Source organism: Etheostoma cragini, chromosome 17 (genome assembly GCF_013103735.1).
Source record: "Etheostoma cragini isolate CJK2018 chromosome 17, CSU_Ecrag_1.0, whole genome shotgun sequence".
Classification (NCBI taxonomy): domain Eukaryota; kingdom Metazoa; phylum Chordata; class Actinopteri; order Perciformes; family Percidae; genus Etheostoma; species Etheostoma cragini.
Genome location: NC_048423.1, coordinates 14,894,632 through 14,915,836, shown reverse-complemented (window position 1 = coordinate 14,915,836; position 21,205 = coordinate 14,894,632). Strand labels below are relative to the sequence as shown.

The 21,205-nt window shown below is 40.9% G+C and overlaps 1 protein-coding gene across 1 annotated transcript; it reads left to right on the top strand.

Moving 5' to 3' along the window:
• kcnk12 (potassium channel, subfamily K, member 12) lies at window positions 1-21,018 on the top strand. Its single transcript, XM_034898865.1, has 2 exons — window positions 1-1,266; window positions 16,051-21,018. Exons 1-2 carry the CDS (start codon window positions 927-929, stop codon window positions 16,941-16,943), a joined length of 1,233 nt encoding a protein of 410 aa, XP_034754756.1. The 5' UTR covers window positions 1-926; the 3' UTR covers window positions 16,944-21,018.
• Window positions 21,019-21,205: the final 187 nt, after the last annotated feature.

Sequence of the window (21,205 nt, the reverse complement as noted above, 5' to 3'; positions counted from 1 at the left end):
TAAGCGGCGTTTTTACTTGTAAAGCTATATTGTTTTAGCTCTGGTTGCAGCTTTGATAAAGTTTTGAAGCATCTTAGTTCAGGAGTATTCCTTTGTTTCTGCATTGGTGCCCACGGTGTGCAGAAAGCGAGCAACCAGTGCGCATGGCACAAGGCAACACGGCTGGACTAAAGTGAAAATGCAAATCATCTGTTAACTGAGGACATTCAATAAGAATGCACGGGGATGTCCTTTTTTTCCCTCAGCCAAATGCACAACCTAAATGTCTCATTTTATCTGCTGCCCTTCTTCTACAGTGGTGGGATGCAGTCGTCTCCGATTTTTAGCGGAGAGATCTTTTACCATATAGGACGTAATGTGCCACCGTAACGTCCACAGTAAAGCTGCAGATCTACACTTCCCCAGACCAAGCACACATTAGGTCAGATGACTTCATGTGTGAGCGGGAAACGGCTTTTCTTGCGGCACATAAATTTGTAACATTCATCATTTCCAGCGTCAGTGAAACATTTTGGTGCAGGGGACCCGGAGGATCCTACTACTGCTGCTTGCTTGCACTGCACAAAGAAGCGTTCAGCGCGTCCGGTTGGATTGGAGCTGCAGTGCACTTCACACTAACTGCATTGCCACAACTGTAAGAGACATGTATCCATCATGAAACAATGCGCCGGCAGCTTTTCTTATGAACTCTTTCGTGGATCTGCAGACTTCCATCCACAAGTGGAGCGTTTTTCCATCAGCTACAGATAAAATCACTTCACAACTAAAATGGGACAACGTGGTGGGCTAAGTGGAGGAAATGTTGCCTATAGAAGTGCAGTGAGAGTGCAGGGAAGTGACTTCCAGTGGACACCTGCAGACAAGTGAATGCCGTCTCCGATGTGGAGCTTGTCGCTGTCCGACGCGCGCGTGGTGCTGAAATTTGGATGATGCCTGGCCAGCGACTGCAAGGCTGCCGCTCCTTGCACCTCAACGAGGACAACGGCCGCTTCGTGCTGCTCGCCGTCCTCATCGTACTGTATCTGCTGTGCGGCGCTGCGGTCTTCTCGGCCATAGAGAGGCCTTCGGAGCTGCGGGCTCACGGCCGCTGGAACGGGACGCTCCTCAACTTCAGTGAGACCTTCAACATCAGCCTGCAGGACCTCAACTCCTTTCTGCGGGAGTACGAGGCTGCCATCGCCGCCGGGATCCGGGCTGATGCTCTGAGGCCACGATGGGATTTTACAGGGGCTTTTTATTTTGTTGGAACAGTGGTGTCGACTATAGGTGGGTGATCTATGCAACATTCACTAATTTCCCATTGTGTCCATTTGGTTACAGCCATGGTGTCCTCTAAATACTTGTTGAAAAACATGCATGTAACATGTAAACCATGCCTAGCCAAGCCCACATGAAGTCTTACAAATAGATTCATAGTAATCAGCTCACACCATTAAGACAGTTATTATTCAGTAGTCATGGGAGTCTAAATTATTGATCAAATTTGAAAACAAATGATAAAGCCACATTTAAGACAAATAAGTTAGAAACTGTTTCATATTAATGTGGCTTCTGTTTGTTAAATACTAATGTCATTACTGACAGTCTGGACATCAAAAGCTCTGGAGTTGCCATCCCCGTAGGCTGCTTTCTTTCCACTGGCTTACATACAAAATAACAGATTTAACATTTTTTGTTTTTTCCAGTCATGTGTTAGATTTTGGCTGTGAGGGACTTTGGCAACAGGGGCGACATCTGACTCGCCTGCCAGGAACGGTGCACTCGTCCCTGGCTATAGGACAGCACCCATGGGTGCAGTCTTTTTTGCCACATTATTTCCATTCAAACCAACAGGAATGTCAATGAGAAGCCCCGTCTGCTCCCCCTCATTTAACATTTACTCGTGCGATAGGTCAGAAAAGAGCAAGTGTCCCTTGCAGGGCACCCCGAGGGCCAACGGTGTGGTGCACTGCATTCCTGATGGCTCCAACACCCGCCAACCCCCTATGCCCCTCCCTCACTGATGGAGCCACAGTGAGTGAGTGAGGGAGTGAGTGAGTGAGTGAGTGAGTGAATGAGAACGGGTGAACAAGCAAATTAACACACTTCAGGTACACACACACACACACACACACACACTGTGATACCTCTGGCGCCTCCTATTAATTGAGGGGAGTGATGAGAACTAATGGCTGTACATGGCTGCACAGGGAGAGTTGAATCTACATGGGCAGGAAACCTGTCAGAACTTTATCAACTTTAAACCTGTCGTGACCACGTTGCCACATTAGATCTCCCACCTTCTGCTCTCAGATACACAAATGCAGAGCTCGCAGGCCGCCTGTGCTCTCAGCTCCCCCAGTCACAGGAGGGAACCACGGCAGCTGTGTTTGTGAACGTGTCTGTGGCAGGTTCAAATCCTTTGTGCTCCAGCCGTCATGCACCAGCAGCAAAATCATCCCCAACAAGCAAGATCACTTAACGACTCAGTTGCTTAGTGAAAAAAACAAGTGATGTCTCTCTTCAGTATTTATCTTTTTCATATGTTTGCATTGATTTCTCTCTGGATTTCCATCTCACTTTGATCTCCACCGCCCACCATCCCTCCGGCTTGTGTGCTACTTTTTCTGTATGCCTGTGAGCTGCTGATATAAAAGGGATTTTGGGGCCTCCCCACACAACTCTTTATCTAAGTGGCATCCCCCTGCGCACTCTAGACACTCCTCCCAAACACTTCTCGCCACAGCCTCTTCAAATCAGTGTGACACTTTTGGTCCTCTTGACGTGCCTCCACAATATCGCTTTGAAGAATGAAAGTGAAGCCGTGGTCACTTGAGTTGATTGTTTACCGAGAATTTTGGCCGGATTCAACAGCCACCAAACCGAGTGTGTTGTGTAAGAAATACTACATGTAACACTAAAAGTTAATTTCAGCTTCTTCTAAACTATGGTCTAAACAAATGCAACAAAATAAAAAAGATGTAAATAATTCGTCCTCTAATTCTTTAGATCTTTACCGTTTTTTGACAAGATCAATCTCATGATTGAATTTTAAAAGATTTTAGAGCACTTTAAGGATTTGTTGTCCATGTTGGCTTAAAAGTTGACATAGATTGTTCTCAGCTGACAACAAAACAAGAAATACAAATTCACTTTGATCCAAACTGAAATACCCTAACTACTATTGGATGTATCCCCATGAAATATGTGTCTATAGTGCCCAGAGGATGAATTGTACAGACTTTCTTCTGACTTTTCCTCTATCGCCATTTGAAATGTTTCAACAGCTATTACACCTGGATGGATTACCATGTAATTTGGAACACAAATTTTAATTTGTCCAATTTATGACCAAATGCCTGCAAAACTAGTGGCATCCCCGTGAGCCTCAGTTGTACTTTCTGTGCATGCTAACACGCTAAGCTTAAAATAGAGAGCAAGTGTATATATACACACACTGTATATATACTACCGGTCAAAAGTTTGGGTCACTTACAAATTTCCATACCACTCCATTTTAGAGAGAATACCAGCTGATCTGAGTGGGTGGCTGAACGTTGATGCAATATCATCAACATTATCAGCAACCATTCATCCAGTGTTCCAAAGGTACATTATGTTTACTAATCTAACATTGTTTTAGAAAAACTAACTGATAAAACATTAGAGAACCCTTTTGCAATTATGTAAGCACCTAACGTAATCTGAAAACTTCTGACCTGGTTAAAAAAGAAAAAAACAATGCAACTAACCCGAGCTGGTATTCTGTCTATTATGTGCAATGGAAATTTATAAGTGACCCGAAACTTTTGACCGGTAGTGTGTGTGTGTGTGTGTGTGTGTGTGTGTGTGTATGTGTGTATATATATTTTTTATATATATATGTACACATTTACATATATACAGTCTATTACTCTTTGCATATGTACAATTTTCTCAGGGCTTAGAGGAGCTATTTTTATTTGCACTAGCAATTGCATTTAGAAACACTAATGCACATGTGCAGCGGGCTGCACACAATGCAGATGCAAACTTGCAAGCTAGAAAACTTTTTGGTCTTTTGTGCTTGGCAATTATTTATTATTTCACTTCATACAAGTGAGTGGGCATCACAGAGTCGCTAGTGTGGCTGTAGAGTCTCTTCTTGTTAAAACGTTGGATTGTAAAGTTTTTGTCTGCATCCAGCTCTTGGTGTTGTCCTGCCCTACATTTCCAGCTTTACTGTTTTCCTGCTCATTAAAAAGGGGAACACAAAAGTACGCTCTCTAAACAGAATTTCTATTAATAGCAAAGCTATTTATAACCCTTAAGGCTGGTTGATAGCTGCCGACTGCCAATTAGGACAGCTCTCTGCAGCCGTTTGAGGGCCTTAGGTCTCCTTGTGAGTTGCTAAGATGACATTTTGGAGAAATACTTTGTTAGCTTTGAAGTCCTTACAGGGGGATAATCGCAGAAACAATTGTACTTAGTGATAGTTGTCTGATCTGAGACTTTAAACTTGTTGAGTTTAGGCAAGGTTATCGTTTAAACATTTTCAAAACTAGTACCAATACCAATACCGTGAATTTGATACCATTCTTGAAGGAGACTTTTTTCGAAACTAATTTTATAAATTCCATTTCAACGTAAAGAAATGACCCAAATATGGCACAAATCCTTTATTTATCAGCTCCTACTATGTGAGTCTGTGTGCATAACATAGTTTTTCCTGCAGGACCAACATTAGACAGCCAATCCCAATCATTACTAGATCTTTGTAGAAGAACGCTGCTGGCTTATTGGCTTGCTGACGCTGAAGAGATTTACTCCTTAGGTACTGACATTTGGTATTGAATGATGAAGCGTTTTTCAATACTGAGGAGGCAATTCGGATGGTGCCAAAAAAATTATTGAATTCAGTTCTCAGCCCTAGTTGAGAGTGAGTTGGACAAGCCAGTTAGGGCAGTTAGTTGGTAGCTGCAGTTATAATATTCAGGACTTCCTGGGGATCGACTCTGTCCTGCCTTTCTTTGCCCCTGGCTGCCACTGCAGCTTCTACTCATATCCACCCACTAAGAAAAGTCACAAAGGCAGACAAGGCAAATAGGACAGTTTAACAAACTGCACAATACAGACCCACATGCGATGATGCATAATTTAGCGTACATGCGGTCCATAACTTGCAAAATGAGAGTCAGAGGACCTGAGAGAAGATAAAATCCAGCTAAACTCCAGCTGTAAAGAGCTGTGTTGCAGCAAGATGACAGGATGCTGTGCTGTCCTCAGGACACACTGGGACAGGAATTGTCTCTTCTCTCACAAACTGCTGATTCCTGGTCGATATTTTAATTGATGGCCAATGGCTTTAATGTATACTGCAGTGTACATTATTTTATGTTGACACTAAGAGAGTTGTTAAAGCACTGTGGTGTTTCCTAGGTTGAAGTTTTTAGCGTTGCGTCAGATTGGATTAGAAACGTCCCTCGAAATCTAGCCTAAAGCTGCACCAATCAATATTTCTATATTATCAATGGATAAAATGATGTAATGTGAAAGGAGTCACTAGTAGTGACGAACCCAGAGAGCATAATCGCCTTCATCTGCAGATCACCTCAGCTCTACAGAGCTATCTTTCAGCTGTTGTTGTTGTTGTTTAACCATCCTCAACTTTACCTACTTAACAGGCAGTGTAAGCAACACTAACCTACGTGCCTGGCCCCAAATGGCAGAATGCTGAATATTTGTCTTCAAAATGCTTGAATGCTAATGTTTTTTACATGTCTGATGGATTTGTAAATCAGCGACTGTTGGCAGTTTTATACAGCAATATGAGGTGAATGTGTATAGCTTGTAAACACATAGCATGTGAACAATATTAACAGCATAAACTTAACAGTAGAGGCACATTTGTGTCATTGCTCTTTGTAGAGGTGTAGTTGTGTACAATTCTTTCAGCTGTACCTGTCCAGTCAGTTCTGTATTAAATGGACTTACCTTGTTGGACCAGTAGTTTGACATTTGATCGTAGCAACCTCATTAAACTCCTGTAATATATGCATGGTCCACAACCTTTAGAATGCAAGAGTGTAACTTCCTTTCGGATTTAGCCAAGTTTGGGCAAATAGTGTCAGAAAGCACTTTTAAGTTTGAAATATGATAGACAGTGCGTTAACATTTTGCTGCAAAAGCCAAGACCCTGTGCCAAAACCCATTACTTTGTAGAATTTGTCCAGCTGTGTTTGGGTCATCACGCTGATGTGCGAAAATTTGATTTCATTTTATAGCTTCCATATCATGCAAATCCCTGTTACCCCACAGTGAAGATGCACCATCCTGCTATATGAAAGGAACCTCAACACCTTAATATAGTCAGTCTTACTACAAATGTTACATGTTCAGCAGAGACTACACAGTCCTGTTAATGAACAATAGCTCTGTCCTCCACTACAGGTGGCGAGAGAGGACACGTTTTGCATTCTCGTTTTTACAAAATAATGACATTGTATTCTCAATGTAAAAAGCATTGCTTTGCTGTGGCCAAAGAGTAATTATTCAAGATCACACAAATGCATTCTGACAATATATTCAGTTTATAAAGCATGTCTGTTATGATAAAGGCCTTTTTTATTTTGTTAACTGAAGAAAATTACAAGCTTGTTGTGTCATGATCAATAGGAAAGCGTTAGAAAAATAATAATCACACGGTCCTTGCCCTCATTGTGCAGCGTAAAGTGAACAATCAGTCCTAATGGTTCAGTGGGTGTTCTCAACCTCGTCTTCTTGTGCCGATTTAAAAAGTGCTGATCTGGCAGCAGTCTCATTGAGAAACACTTGTCTGACCTGGGCCCATGTATCTGGGATGAAACTGCACACCAAATCTGTTCTGTATACTGCGCTGAACTGTACCTTGAAATTCTTGAGTCTCTGAGGTTGCATGACAATGTCACCGTGGACTGGTAGAGCGTGCGTTTGGCATTTAAGCAGTTTGAAATGTCACATGAAAGACTCCACGGATTCCTGAAGGCAGGCTGTGTTTCTGCTTTGATGTCGTGTTCGTAGTTAGATTAACCGCTCTGTGCTGCCTCGTCGCAAAACCATCTGTGTTGTTGTTACTGTTGGTGGATGTTATGAGTGTGCTTACAGGGGGTGGGTGGGAAAGGTTTGCAATCTGTGAAAGCAGACTCATCGATGCACAGCGATGTTTGTTCTTGCCGTCTGTCTCTCATTTCAACCCCATTGCTGTCCCAGACAGTCTTGACATCCATCTCAAATCTAACTTTATCTACTTTGCCACTCTGTTTATCACTACAGTGCACTCACTTATTGGGATTCACTCCGTCAACCATTATGATCTCTTTACACAGAGTGATTCTGTAGGACGAAATAAAGTCTGCTCAAATTACAAAAGCAATGCATTACATAATGAGATGAAGATCACTTTATAGTTTGTTTAACAGAACCATTTTTGAAGCCGGTCAGTCTCTAGTCCTTACCCCGTCTCTGCTGCCGTCATTTTTTCCCCTCTCTTCTCTCTTTAGATCTCCCGGGCTGCGCTGTTAAATCCCAGACTCAGAGGAAATGTCACTTTTAAAAATGGAGAACAGAGGGCCTACAGTCACATGAAAGGCACAGGAGGTCTCTTTAGAATTGTGTGCAGTTCAGACGCTCAGCAAAACAATTGCCGATGAGGACGTGGAGCCAAACTGCACCACTGCTGCAAAGACGCTCCAGAAGACTGTGTTTAAATTAATGGAGTTGCTAAGCGATATGCCTAATTTCTGTCTTAAATCTGCACTAAAATAGTTTTGTAATAACATTGTAAAAAAAAGGCCTGTGTTAATAAGCACTTAAGCGTCAGCATTTTGTTCACTCACCGATCTCCCCAACCTTGTTTCTAGCAGGCAGCCTCAAAGTAATTCACCCGAGTCATTATGATACCATGAATGTTTGTAAAATAAAAATCATAACAATCCATCCAATAGTTTTATAGTAGGTATTTCAGTCTGGACCAAAGTGGTGGACCAACAGACCATTAATATCCATAGAGCCAGGCAGCTGGCATGGTTAAAAACAGGCAGGACATGACTTGATGTTGACAACATGGATGCAAAGTGGTAAATGCATCAACAATGATTATTTAAAAAATGACACAATTATAATAACTGTTGAATGCAGTCCAGCAATTACAGAAAACACACAGCTGCTTGAAAAACATTTATCCCACCATTTCTACCAGTTTCTCTCCCCACTCTGTGTGTGTGTGTGTGTGTGTGTGTGTGTGTGTGTGTGTGTGTGTGTGTTCATGGGTGGGTGGGTGGTGGGGTGTAGGGCAAACCTGCTGAGTAGCACTGCCTTCAATAAGTACTGCTGTACCGGATGGCTGTGCATACCACTGCGCTCTGTCACATATCATAAATCTGCCCTGACTTGCTAAAGCGCACATTCGCCTACGTACACCGTGCAGTAACTCCCAGACTCAAACAATGAAGGCCAAGTGATACCAGGATCATTTTAGAGAACACAGCAGATTTGCTGGGCTTCCTGCTCCTCCTCAAACTGATTAGCATTTCACTGATTCTGCTCTTTGCACTGACTAAGACAAAGAGAGAATTCACTATGTGTGCTTTTTGCACTCTGCGGTCCTCTGACCTGCTTCATATCAGGGCTTAGTCAACAGCCATTTTATATCATTTTCTGGTGTATATATTTTGATTATCATCAGTTTTTCCTAGGACCCAATTTGCGCTGGTGCTGACGTCAATGCTGACTTGCAGCTACGGGAGTCTCAACTTTCCCCATAAGCACAAAAGTCTTTTGGATTGGTTGGCAACCTTTGACGCTGTAAAATCCCTGTTGAATGTGTCGTCATGTTGCAGAAAGCCGGCAGATCCCACTTCTGCCCCAGCAGAACGTTTATGCGCATCTCATAGTCGTGTACATAAGTAGTTATCGTTGTTAATAAGCTTACAGCAAGTTGGCAAACAGTTTGATTTGGCAGCTGCCCATCTTCCACTGAGGGGCTGTTGTGTGAGAGCAGAGAGTCCCAGGAGGACATACTGCATTGTTGTATATTTCAGATGCCTATATGCAAACAGCATGCTTAAATAGATGCGAAATAATCCTCCTGATAAAATCCTGTTTCTTTTGAGCCTCAGTCAAAACTTTCTGCTACTACTCATGAGAGATCCATTGGCTTTGAACATGAACTTAAATCAGTAAGAAGGTTCATCATTAGCATTATATTACAAAGTGAAAAAATTGACAGAGCACTACGTCATGTGTGGCGCTTCAGATCATGGGTGGCATACTAGAGGGAGTCATTGCACATCACACAACTGCCTTCAAAAGACAACTGACAGGCAATTAAAACAGTAGAGTTTGCTAAAACAAATTGGAAACTAGATGCAGTGCGGGCCACTCATGTTGAATTTTTCATACACCAATCTTTTTGGATTAGAGGAAACGCAACTGCACTCCTTTATTTCAGTACAACAGTGTGAGATTCTCAGAGAATCCACAATGGCCCCTGTGCAGATTAGCTGGATTCCAGCCAGCACAATCATTTAAATCATTTAAGTAACTGAATCAATAATTCAAGTAGCAGACATACTTCTCAGCCCAATGCCACTTTGACACACTTTAATTTGACATACATTTTGATTGTGAAACAATTATTATCCCTGAAAAATACCAGGACAACACTGAAAGTGTTGAAATGCACATATGTTGTCCTCATGCCAGCATTCACAAATTATTCAGCTACCTGCAGGCAGACAGCCTCTGGCAGAGTCTCAGACTCATGGTGGGCACATTCAGTTAATAGAAAGAAAAATATGATTTAACTGTGAGCACCAGAGCATTGCCTCTTAATTTCTCTGAGGCAGCTTGCGGTGGTTTGTCTGCAATTCAGGATCATTATTGCAGCTGTCACTATCTTCGCAGTCCCTAACAGGAACCAGAGTTTTGGCTAGCCTTAAATTTCATTGACTTTGCTTTCACACTATCAGTAATGAAAAAACATCACATGAATATCTGCTGAATGTTAAGCATTCATTTCCTTCTGGCATCTCATCTTGCCGTTTTGGTGTAATGGCTCGATCAATGCATGTACAGTGCATTGGTTGTAGTGTTACCATCATACTGTATGACCACCATAATCTGTATTATGTGTTATGCTGAACATGGAGGGTTATCACACTGATCTGAGGGTGACAGGGTTTCAAAAGCTCCACCTGTACAGGTGTATTTACTTTGGGGAATAATACAAGAGAGCTCCATGTAGCTAAGCTCATACGCAAACATTGACTTTGCATACAGTACAAGATGATAGGACGCACAAGGACATTCAGCCTTGAAATCATTCAGGGAGAAGCTAATAATCTGACGAGAGAATGGCTCCTAAATCACATGAAAGGACAACACCTGTGTTACCGTTTGCAGGTGGTCTATAAAACCACATGAATCTTGATTTCAATTTTGTTTATTTAGGCATCTAACTGTAAAACTGCATAACAGGAGTTAATGGACACAACTCCATGTGTCTTTTCAGTTCTTTTACAATTCTGTGAAGATGAAAAACAGATCGAAAAAATGAAGAAAACAATATCACATGTTGGTGCAGATCCAAAGACAATGCAGCATATTTTTTTGACAATAAATCAATACAGACAGCGGCGGAGTCATCAATCCTTCTGGCTCTCGTTGCCGGTGAATAAAGTACTGAGATACAATTTAAAACAGTTCAGATATGGAGGAGCCAAACAAATCACTAAATGAGACAAATGTTTTTTAGATTGTTTAACAGGTTTGTGTTGCTCTGTAGATGCAAGCTTGTTACTTCTAACAGGATGAGAACAGAATGTGTCTGAGGTGTTATTCTTGCATTTTACATCTGTATCGACCGGCTTTAATGACTGTTACCTATACGTCCCCTCAGTCCATGTTTTCTAATTATTACAGTCATGTATAACACACATTACTCATGATAAATGCATTGACTTGCAGAACAAATATCATTAATATATTGCCTATATTGTGTGTGTGGATGAGCTGTTTGTGAAAATCAAAGACACATTGTTTTTGCCTCCGGGCCCCATAGATTTATTGTCCCATTTGTTGGCTTTGGTTTTTATTATATATTTTTTTATATTACTATGGCCCTTTGTGTAACTTGTGCATGCAGTGCACAGACATGACGATGTAGCTGCATCTCAGTGTTGTATGTGACCTATTCTATCATCTGCTTTTTGTAAAACTGGCAGCGTAGTGGGAATGTTCCTATTAATATCCAGTCTGCCAGTAATCCTAGCAGCTCCTCAGCAGATGGTGGGGTGAGGATGTGTCAGGTCTGGCCATGTTGCTGCTTCCTCAGCCCTGTGTCCTCTCCGCAGACCCCTGCCACGCCACCCCACGACAAATGATTTCCTCTTCGTCACAGAAACGCAGTGATCAAAGGGACGTGGTGTTTTCTGGTGACGCTCCTATCAGGCCAATTTAAGAGTATTCCCACCAGTGGCTTGACTGGGAGCTTGCTTTTAAGCTCATTAATTGGGGACATGGGGAGGCCACAAGAAGCAAAGAATAGATTTTTGGTTTGCGAAACGGTCACATAATGAATCTTTGGGACCATTGTCAAGCCATCTGGGCGATGTGTGGGGGGGGGGTGACCTTCAGATTCAGTACTGCTCAGAGAGACAGGTGAATATCCAGCACATCTGTCCTTCATTCAAAGAAAAACTGACTGATTGCTTTTAGTTACGCTTTATTCTCATGTCATGTGTGTATTTTGGAGCTTTGGTCCGTTTGAGCTGGCTCTGCTTTGTTATTGATTCATTTGACTGCCCTTATATTCCCTGAAATATCAGCTGAACTCACTCACACTAAAAGCAGACTTTTCTGACACGAAACTAAAATGTGCTTCGCTTTGTCTATTTTCCAGAAAAGTGATTTACTATTTCTTTTTCAGGATCAACTCCACTACCTACTGTATAACAAGTAATAAAAAGGTTATTTAGTTATCAACAATTTAATCCTTGACAGTTGGACTGTTTACAAATGTTTCCTTTTAGAAATGGTGTGCACAAACTGCCATTTTGAGTCAGGTAATATTCCATGTTTTCTTCTCCCATGTCACCCCATGTAAAAGCCAAAACCAACAACAAAATGATCCCTACTAAATTAAAGTATTAAAGTATTGCCTGTGTAGCCAAAGCTTAATGTAGCTTATTCCTCTGCGTCATCAGGCTCCATTGTTGTCCAAAAACTATTATAAATACACCATGCAGCAACAGTGTTGTACTGGATGACATGTTCCTTCATTAAGATGAACATGAATACTGTTTTTTTTTGGTCAAACACTGTTCAGCTGCCCTAAATACTTACTTGCTTTTTTTAAAGATTAAACTATACCATATTTGCAGAATACTGTTAGGGCTACTTGGGAGCAGCAGAAACAAACTGTAAGTAAAACACTGACACATTATCATTTCTAGTTGACATGGCAAACTTACTAGCAACCAGTTACTAATTGACACATCCAGCACACACACAGCAACGTTATCATTTAATTGGAGTCTGTTTGTGGCTACCTAACAAATGTTAGTCCAATATTCACTTCCTGTCAACTCCTGAGGGAAATTTGTTGACATAAAAATAGAATATTGTCAGACTCATCCATTTCCACTTATGAAAATGGCTTAGAATATGTGTTTGTACGTGTATGTTTGTATTCCTTTTGGGAAACAATTTCTACTGCCTCAGTGTTTTCATGCATAGACGACTATTAAACAAAGCACAATTTTACAGATCGTCCCAGCGGATATGTCCCTCTGCCAGACTAGGACAGTTGGACCAGTGCACTTTATAGATCTACATTTAATAGCTGCTGTTAACTCCATTGTGCTGCAGACTTTTCAAGTAATGAAACAGCTGTTGTAGTGATGTCGATTTTGAGCCGGTCTCCTTCCCTCAGATCAGCCTTTTGGTGTAAAATCTGATGATTGATTACTGATTAGTGGCGAGTGGGAGTGTAGCAAGCAAATGCCATGCAGAGTCCATCAATACTTCTATAAGCAACACTGAGTTATTTGTGTTATTTGTTTAGGTCCTGACTTAACTACTCAGTATAATGGGCCAGTGGAATTTGTCATTGGACTGTAATGAGAACTGCTTGGTCTACACTGTGTCGACTCTGTGTTTACTGCCGTGGACATTTGATTTGAAATTGACCACAGGTGATCAAATCTGACCATAACCCTGAGATCACTACAGTTTAGGAACAATGAATTTTCATCCCCCACCCCCAGAGTCTGATAAACATTAGAGCATCTCCGTCTTCTCCTCTTAAAACTGTCAAGTGCTGATTGATGGATACTAATGGCACCATTTCCATCATGTTCCTTCTGGTTGAATCTCTAGTGTGTGATTATGTGTGCAAGCATCGCTAGCCGTCAGAGCATAAAATCGTTTTCTATGTTGAGTTGAGAATACTGTATTTAATGTTAATGAGTAAATATCCTCCTAGGGCTGTGATTCAATTGGATTAGCACACATTTGATATCCTGCCAGATCAAGTTCTGCTGAACTAAATCACTCATTTTGGCTTTGACACAATGGAAATAATAAAGTGTTCACTAAGATCACCAGCAGCAGCAGCAACGGGATCATTGGCCTGGAGTGGAGACTGTAACAATTAGGAGTTTCAAAGTACTTGTGAGTGAAGTCACAAGGACAGTGTTTTTTTTTAGCTTGACTGCCTTTTGCTTTCTATTATTGTTCTGTTTTCCCTAATGCATCTTGACACAGTAGTCTGGAGTAATGGCTCTGAAATGCTACACTGAATCAATTCCTGGTGCCTTCTCCTATCTTAGGTAATTTACTTGGTAATGAGAGATGGTGCGGAAGACTGTCTCAGTGCCCTCTGAGAAGATGTAATCTGGGTTTTTTTCTTCTTCCTATTATTCAGTTGGGTTTAAAAGACTTGGGCTTCTAATTAATTAACTGTGAAACAGGGCTTAATCACTGACCCACACCTTGCTGTTACCAAAATGTTTGTTACTGAACTTTAAAACTGCCTTTGACAAAACCATATCCTTCAATGCCTGGTGCGTTTAAGGCTGTAATGTGTGTGTATGTGCGTGGACATGCAGGGGTTATATTCCCTCTTGTCTCTATAAAACAATCTGTATCAATCAGCGTTGATCTAAATGACCCGGCTTGTAAACAGCAAATCCACAGGAGAGTGGTTTTCAGGGCCAGTGATAAGGTCAAAAAAGCCATTTTGGGTATCATAAAGGAAGTATTGTCTCGATATTGATGCCATTTATTACCTGACAAAGACGATATAGAGGAGTTGGTGAAAAAAGTGGGGAAAAAGGTCTGCCCTAATGCACTCAGAAGACTGAAATAGAGAATAGCCATGATGGAAAAATCAATTAACCTTGGCCTAGAAGTGAACTGGTTGATCTTTCAGCACGATTTTATTTGTTGACAAATATATCATCTGCTGTTCCGTGGAGAAGGGGGGGAATGACAATGTGTTTGTTTGTGTGTGTGTGTGTGTGTGTGTGTGTACACATAAGAACAGCAAATTTATAGTGAAGAAAAATCGTGTTACAGGTTTTAGAATATAGATTGTTTGTACAGACATGTATGGTCCCCAGAAGAAGAATCCTACTGACTTTGGTGAATCACATATGGTGCAGCACATACGGAGTTACTTCCATGACAGGAGACAAAATAGTCTTCTATCATGTGAAGTACTGGATGTTTCCGTTGAAACAGTCCAAGTAGGAAACGTCACTTTTGTTTGGGATTTCAGCAAATCCACAAAAACCACACTATGGCCATAACCTGTAATGAGTGGAGGAAAAACACATTATTCTAAGGCCTCACAAGCAATGAAGGTTTCTGTAATGGATATAGGCTTAAGAACCATTCATTTATTTATGTTAAATATTGAGCTAAATAATCTTTTCTTAATTATTCTTGCATTTCCCTTTAAGTAAAAGTGACAGTTGTGGGGCTGAAATAATTTGTAACATGATTTAAGCTTATAGAGGAAACAATGTGGTGCTATACCAAGACACTCAGCTAATGTTAATATCAGAGCTGTGCTGTAGCTGCAAAGTCAGAGCTGCACCTGTGACACTCCTTGAGATTGAGGAGTGCTCCTTCAACATGCAGCAGAATCCATAAACATCCTCTCCTCTCCTTTCCTCTCATAACCTCTTCCCCAGCTGGAACACTCAATCTAATTGACTAAGAAATCCAAAGATAGCAGGAAGCCAAACCACACAGCCGAGAGAAAAAAACGTAGTCTAAGCTTTTTCCTGGCATTCTCCTCCCTCACCATAACCTGGAAATCCTTGTTTTTACGGTCCTTTCAACAGCAATAAACATGTACATACAGTTTTACATGGCTTTACATGATGCAAATTAAAAAGAATATATACTTTACATCTTATCCTATACTATATGTACAATATATTAATATTGTCTTAGCTCATAACAGTATATTATTTCAAGTTTCTGAATACATGATGTTGGACACATTCAAATCTATGCATTCAGTGAAAGATGGTACTTTACATTGCCATTGGACATTTCTTCGAGATGCCAAATATTTCATTTGTTTTGGTTTACAGCTAACACATGTGATGCTGTTTTTTTTAGAATAGTGTCCATGTTGTTATTTTCCCTTTGCTCTCTTCATTTGCAATGAAAAAGATTGTTTTTTTAATTATCCCACAGTCAATTTTTTATTGTCCTCTTTTATTACTCTGACTGTACATCTTCCAGAAAAAAAGCATTACAGTCTTGTATCAACACAAATCATTATCCAGTATTTTCTGCACATTACTTGTGTGCACTCTACACAATACCCTCTTTTACACCGTTTTCATGTGACAAAAAAAATAACATTTCAAAAAAACCTCATTAACATTTGAGGTTGTTTTGCTTTCAAGCATCACTTCCCTTGTCTCCAATCAGGGATGTAATTTCTTGTGAGGAAGCTGAAGTGATATTGTTGGTGAAAATGTGTTTTTGTTCTTAGGGAACTTACTGTCTGATATCTCTCTTCTGTCTTTGCAGGTTTTGGGATGACAACGCCTGTGACAGTTGCAGGCAAGGTGTTCTTGATCTTTTATGGGCTTCTGGGCTGTGCTGCCACCATCCTCTTCTTTAACCTCTTCCTGGAGCGTATCATCACGCTGCTCGCTGTAGTAATGAAGGCGGTGAGGGAGCGTCGCATCAGGAATAGTGGTCTACTCCCGCCAGGCATCCGCCATGACTTCTCAGCCTATTCCCTTCCCGGCTGGAAGCCCTCCGTGTACCACGTGATGCTGATTCTCGGCCTGTCAGCCATTACCATCTCCTGCTGTGCATCAGCCATGTATACCCCCGTTGAGGGCTGGCCGTACTTAGACTCACTTTACTTCTGCTTTGTCACCTTCAGCACCATTGGATTTGGGGATTTTGTCAGCAGTCAGAGCGCGGCTTACGAATACCAAAGCCTCTACAGAGTGGCCAATTTCCTCTTAATTTTAATGGGCGTGTGCTGCATCTACTCGCTCTTCAATGTCATCTCTATTGTCATCAAGCAGGTGCTCAACTGGATTCTGGAGAAAATGAGCTGCTTGTTTTGCCAGCGCTGCAATAATGCCAGCGCCCTCCTGGGCAGACGAAATGCCATCCGCCCGGGCTCCAAGGCTCGCCAGGGTCGACTTGGCCAGCTGCCCGACTCAGATGGACCTTGTGATAGTGATAATGAGGGACGCAGACTATCAGGGGAGATGATCTCAATGAAAGACTTAGCTGCCTCTAACAAGGTGTCGCTGGCCATCATGCAGAAGCAGCTGTCTGAGTCGGCCAACGGATATCCCAGGACAGTCTGTGGCAGCTCACGCCATAATGGTTTCTCTGGGGGGGTTGGCGCCCTCGGTATCATGAACAACAGGCTGGCAGAGACAAGTAACTCCAGGTAGAGGACACAGTGAGACAGGAATTAGGGGAACTCTTGATTCTCATACTGTGTAACAAACCCTGAGGTTGATTGCCATAGAAAATACCTAAGGCTTTTATGATGGATTGCCAGTGTAACTTGTTATGCATGATACATATAATTTTCTTGGGATACTTTTGGTTGAAATTAAAAGCCTGTTTTCATAATACAGGTAATGATGGGGATGGTTCTGGTGATGATTTGATGACGATGGCATGAGAGAACCACATATTCAACTGCTGATCTGGAAGCGTTGGGACCACCCATCACCCATTACATTGACCTCAAACCCAACCCAGAACAAATCACTGAGATGTCTGCAGAGGTCTGTTACAGTATATGCTCAATATATCAGACTTATACAAGTGAAGTGCTGTTAGCGGAAGCATACGGTGCAATCTTCAACGTGTTGGGCTTTTGTCATTTTCTTTGAATGTATATATGGACTGCTGTCATTAACAAGACAAGTGTTTTCACTGAATGACATAGCACATACTGATCTATGCATTATACTTCTCATGCATTTTTTGCACCATTTCTACAGCTTCCATTAATTGTGCAAACCCCATTTCTTTCTTGAGAGTCAAGTTGTACCCTCAGGTGATTGATTTCCTTTCTGTGGGCAAGTGTGGGAAGTATATGTAGCTGACTCCAACAGGCCTGTAGAGAGTAATTTCCTGTTGCTGAAGATGGAGAAAAGAGCAGAGTTGAGTGAAGAATGAAAATGCATTTCTGGTGGAGGGGAACTGGCCTTCTTATCAGCTCAGAAAATGCTTGGGCGGCCAAAGACTTTGACTTGAAAGGTAAAAGAAGGCATTACTTCCTCTCTCTTCTTTATCAAGCTTATAGCTGTCTGTGAGGAAAACAAATGATAAAGGCTTGCAATTTATGAATAACTATTTGAATGCCAAATGTAGTAATGTAAATGATAAGTACTTTTTTAGTTAGTTTGAAGTGAAAAATGAGGGAGAGGAGGTCGAATATGGATGGTGCGATCCTGTAGGCACATTGTGTTAACTACAGATTGAAAGTAACCTGGTCAAGCTCAGATGCTGGAGTGGAAGACAAAACCCAAAAGAATCTTCTCACTTGAATTATTTATGTTTTGGGGAGATTTTCTGTTTTCATGCAGGAAGATTGACTTTTTTGCAGATGCATGGCTCTCTCTGTGGAACAAAGCATGATACTAAGACCCTCGGAGGTTGATTTTCCTCAATTTCAGAGTAGATGTGTAGCCGAGGTTTAATGGATGGAGGGTATTTGCGCAGGATGCTGTGCTACCCTGTCAGGCCACACGATCAATATTCTTTGGGCCGGCAACTATCAGGGCACTTGTGATTTAAAGCCCTGTGATGTGTGTTTGATGTTCGGAAACAGTGAGAAAGAGAAGGAGATGTTGATAGTTAACTTGTCCAGGAGACGGTGATGTAGGTAGTGAACTAGATAGAGGGGTTGGGGACAATAGTAGAGGTACAGGAGGGGATGTAAAATTCATGCCCAATCCAAATAAATGGCACTCTCAGCCAAGGGCTCAACTTTTCCTGGCGTCGATCTTCAAGATCTAATATCCTCCCAGGCCTCTCACCTCTTTTTTCTCTGTCATCTGTGCATTCACTTTACACACACTGCACCAAACCCTCCTGCCTGCTCTTTCACACAGATCTCGGCTCTCTCCTCACCCTCACACTCATCCCCTTTACACTGTGAATACGATGAGACATGCAATAAATGTGTGTGTGTATATATATATATAAATATATATACAGTATATACACACACATTGCATTGACATGTCTTAAAAAGCGTTTTTTACAATAAGGCGTGAATTGGATCTGTCCTTAGTTGATTTTCATCCGGTAATAATTTCCTTTGCTCCCCAATCTCAACAAGAGAAATAGAGAAAATGACTCAGGTAGTTAAATCTTCAGGCTTGTCATAGTTTTTAAGTTTTTCCTGCATGCTATTATGGTTAAGCCATACAAGATAGCTGTATATATATAACAGAGGACTCTTTAAAGTCTATTTTTCTACATATAGCTATCAAAAATCTTCATGTGAATGATTGAATAGGTCAAAGTCTCTCTTACCCGGTCAGCAGATTGATAAGACGCACCATGCCGAACTTAAATACCCTCTAGAAACTATGGTTACAAAGTGGACACAGGTTTTCCAGGTGTTAAAGAGTAGTTTGATATTTTGAGAAATATGCATACCGGTATTGCTTTCTTGCAGAAAGTTAGATGAGTAGATTGATACCACTCTCTTGAAGCCTGGGGGGAGGGGGTCTGTCTGTTGCCTCACTGTTTAGCAGTGACATTGCAGGCATAGAAAAGTGTCAAACCCTGGGACATTTGAGCGGGAGTAAGGGCATGCTGCAGCTAATGACATACTGTGGTATGCATTCAATGGTGTTCCCCTGCTGTCATATACCGTGGTGGAGGTTCTGCTGGCACTTCTCTAGAATAATGATTCCTGGTCCTAAATTATGTTGTATGTGAATCTTCCTTTTCCCTCTGAGGCTTGAGGTTACAATAGAACAGGTTTCAGGATTGCTCGCAGATTTATAAAAGCCTTTGTAGCCGTTAGGGTTTAACTGCATTGTATCTTTACCTAACCCTCGACTAGGAGCATGTGTTTATGTATGCATTTGTCCAAATTGGTGTGTAAAGGACTGAAAATGAGAAATAAAAGACTATGATTTGTTATCTTAAATGCTTCTCTAAACATGAGTCCCCCAGAAGATATTCAACTTAATATAATATACCATTAAATTGTTGTTTCCTTAAGCCTGGAACACATCAAATTTTCTTAGACATTGAATATAGTATTTAGAGTAATGTTTGCTCACCTAAAAGGCATGCGTGGCTTGAAATCAATTGCCTTACTTAAGTCCTTGCATATTACAAAATGGTTCCTTATTATGAAGATTATAGTGTTTAGAGCTTGTGTGATGTACTATATAAACATTTTGCATTTTGCAAAATTGATCTCCATTGATTTCAATGGTTTTAACTGCCCCGCTGTCCCCTGTATCTTCTGTAAGAAGAGACAGTTGGTCTTAGGATTTGCTGAATGTTTATGTTTGTTATCAACAGAAATGCCTCTTAAATGTGATATCACAGATTTTTCTTTCTAGTGTATTTAAATCCTTTCATGTTCTTGTCAAACACAAATTTAGATTGAAATGATGCAAAGTTTTCAAGCCCACACTATTACATTAGAACATAATATGGGTGAATTAGCAGACTTGGATCACAGCGCTGCATGATTCGCAGTAAAGTTGTTAGCATTAATTTAATCTTGAATTGTTAATAACAACCCTGCTTCTGTTTATTCCAGTCAACACATATTGTACTGTAGTGACACTGGAAAATGTACCCTGTAGTATAGTCCCATTAAAATGTCATGCTCCACAGCCATTACAAGGCTCATAATAAATGTGTTTGAAATAAGCAGAGACTGGAGATGTGGTTAGTGTTAATCTTGAACGCTGTCTATGGTAATGGTATATTATTATTTATTCAGCAAAGCTATTCTTTCTTTGTGATCAGAGTATATACAGTGCTGTGTTTGCTCCAGTTTCCTCTGAAGAAGAATGCGTGAAAGCTTTTATATACTGAGACTGTTAAAGCCGCTTATTTCAGGAACACAATGTATTTACATGCATTTGGTTGGAGCACAAGCGGTAAACAGCTGAGTAGTTCAGTGACAGAATGATGTTTAACAAGAGTGAAATTGTTGGCTTTGATTTGGAGCTTGATTTCCAAATTTGCAGGATGAAAGCCCGCCTGATGTCTTTTTTATGATCAATGATGGTATGGAGCCACAAACTACATTAAAACATCAATTTAAAAACAATTTCAGGTGCCTGTGATCCACAGTTATGTTGACCTTTGGCTTTATCGACATAATTATACACCGTGTGTCTCATGTTGCTTGCAGTGTGGTGTAACATCCAGTTAATGTATGCAAATTCCTTCTGTTTGCAAGTTGCACATTTATACCAATGATTGTACTTTTATATTTATATAATTAAAGTAAAACCTATGAAACAAAAAGGGGTTCTATTAAACACTGACATTTACTGATATGTCCTTGATTTTCTTAATTGTTATTCTCATATAATGACTCATAATTAAAATGTTTGCCGATAATATGACTGCCGAGAAATAGTCTGGTACATAACCTCCATAAACAACACGCCATTTTTACACTCATCCTTTTGTGAGGATTAAACAACAAAGA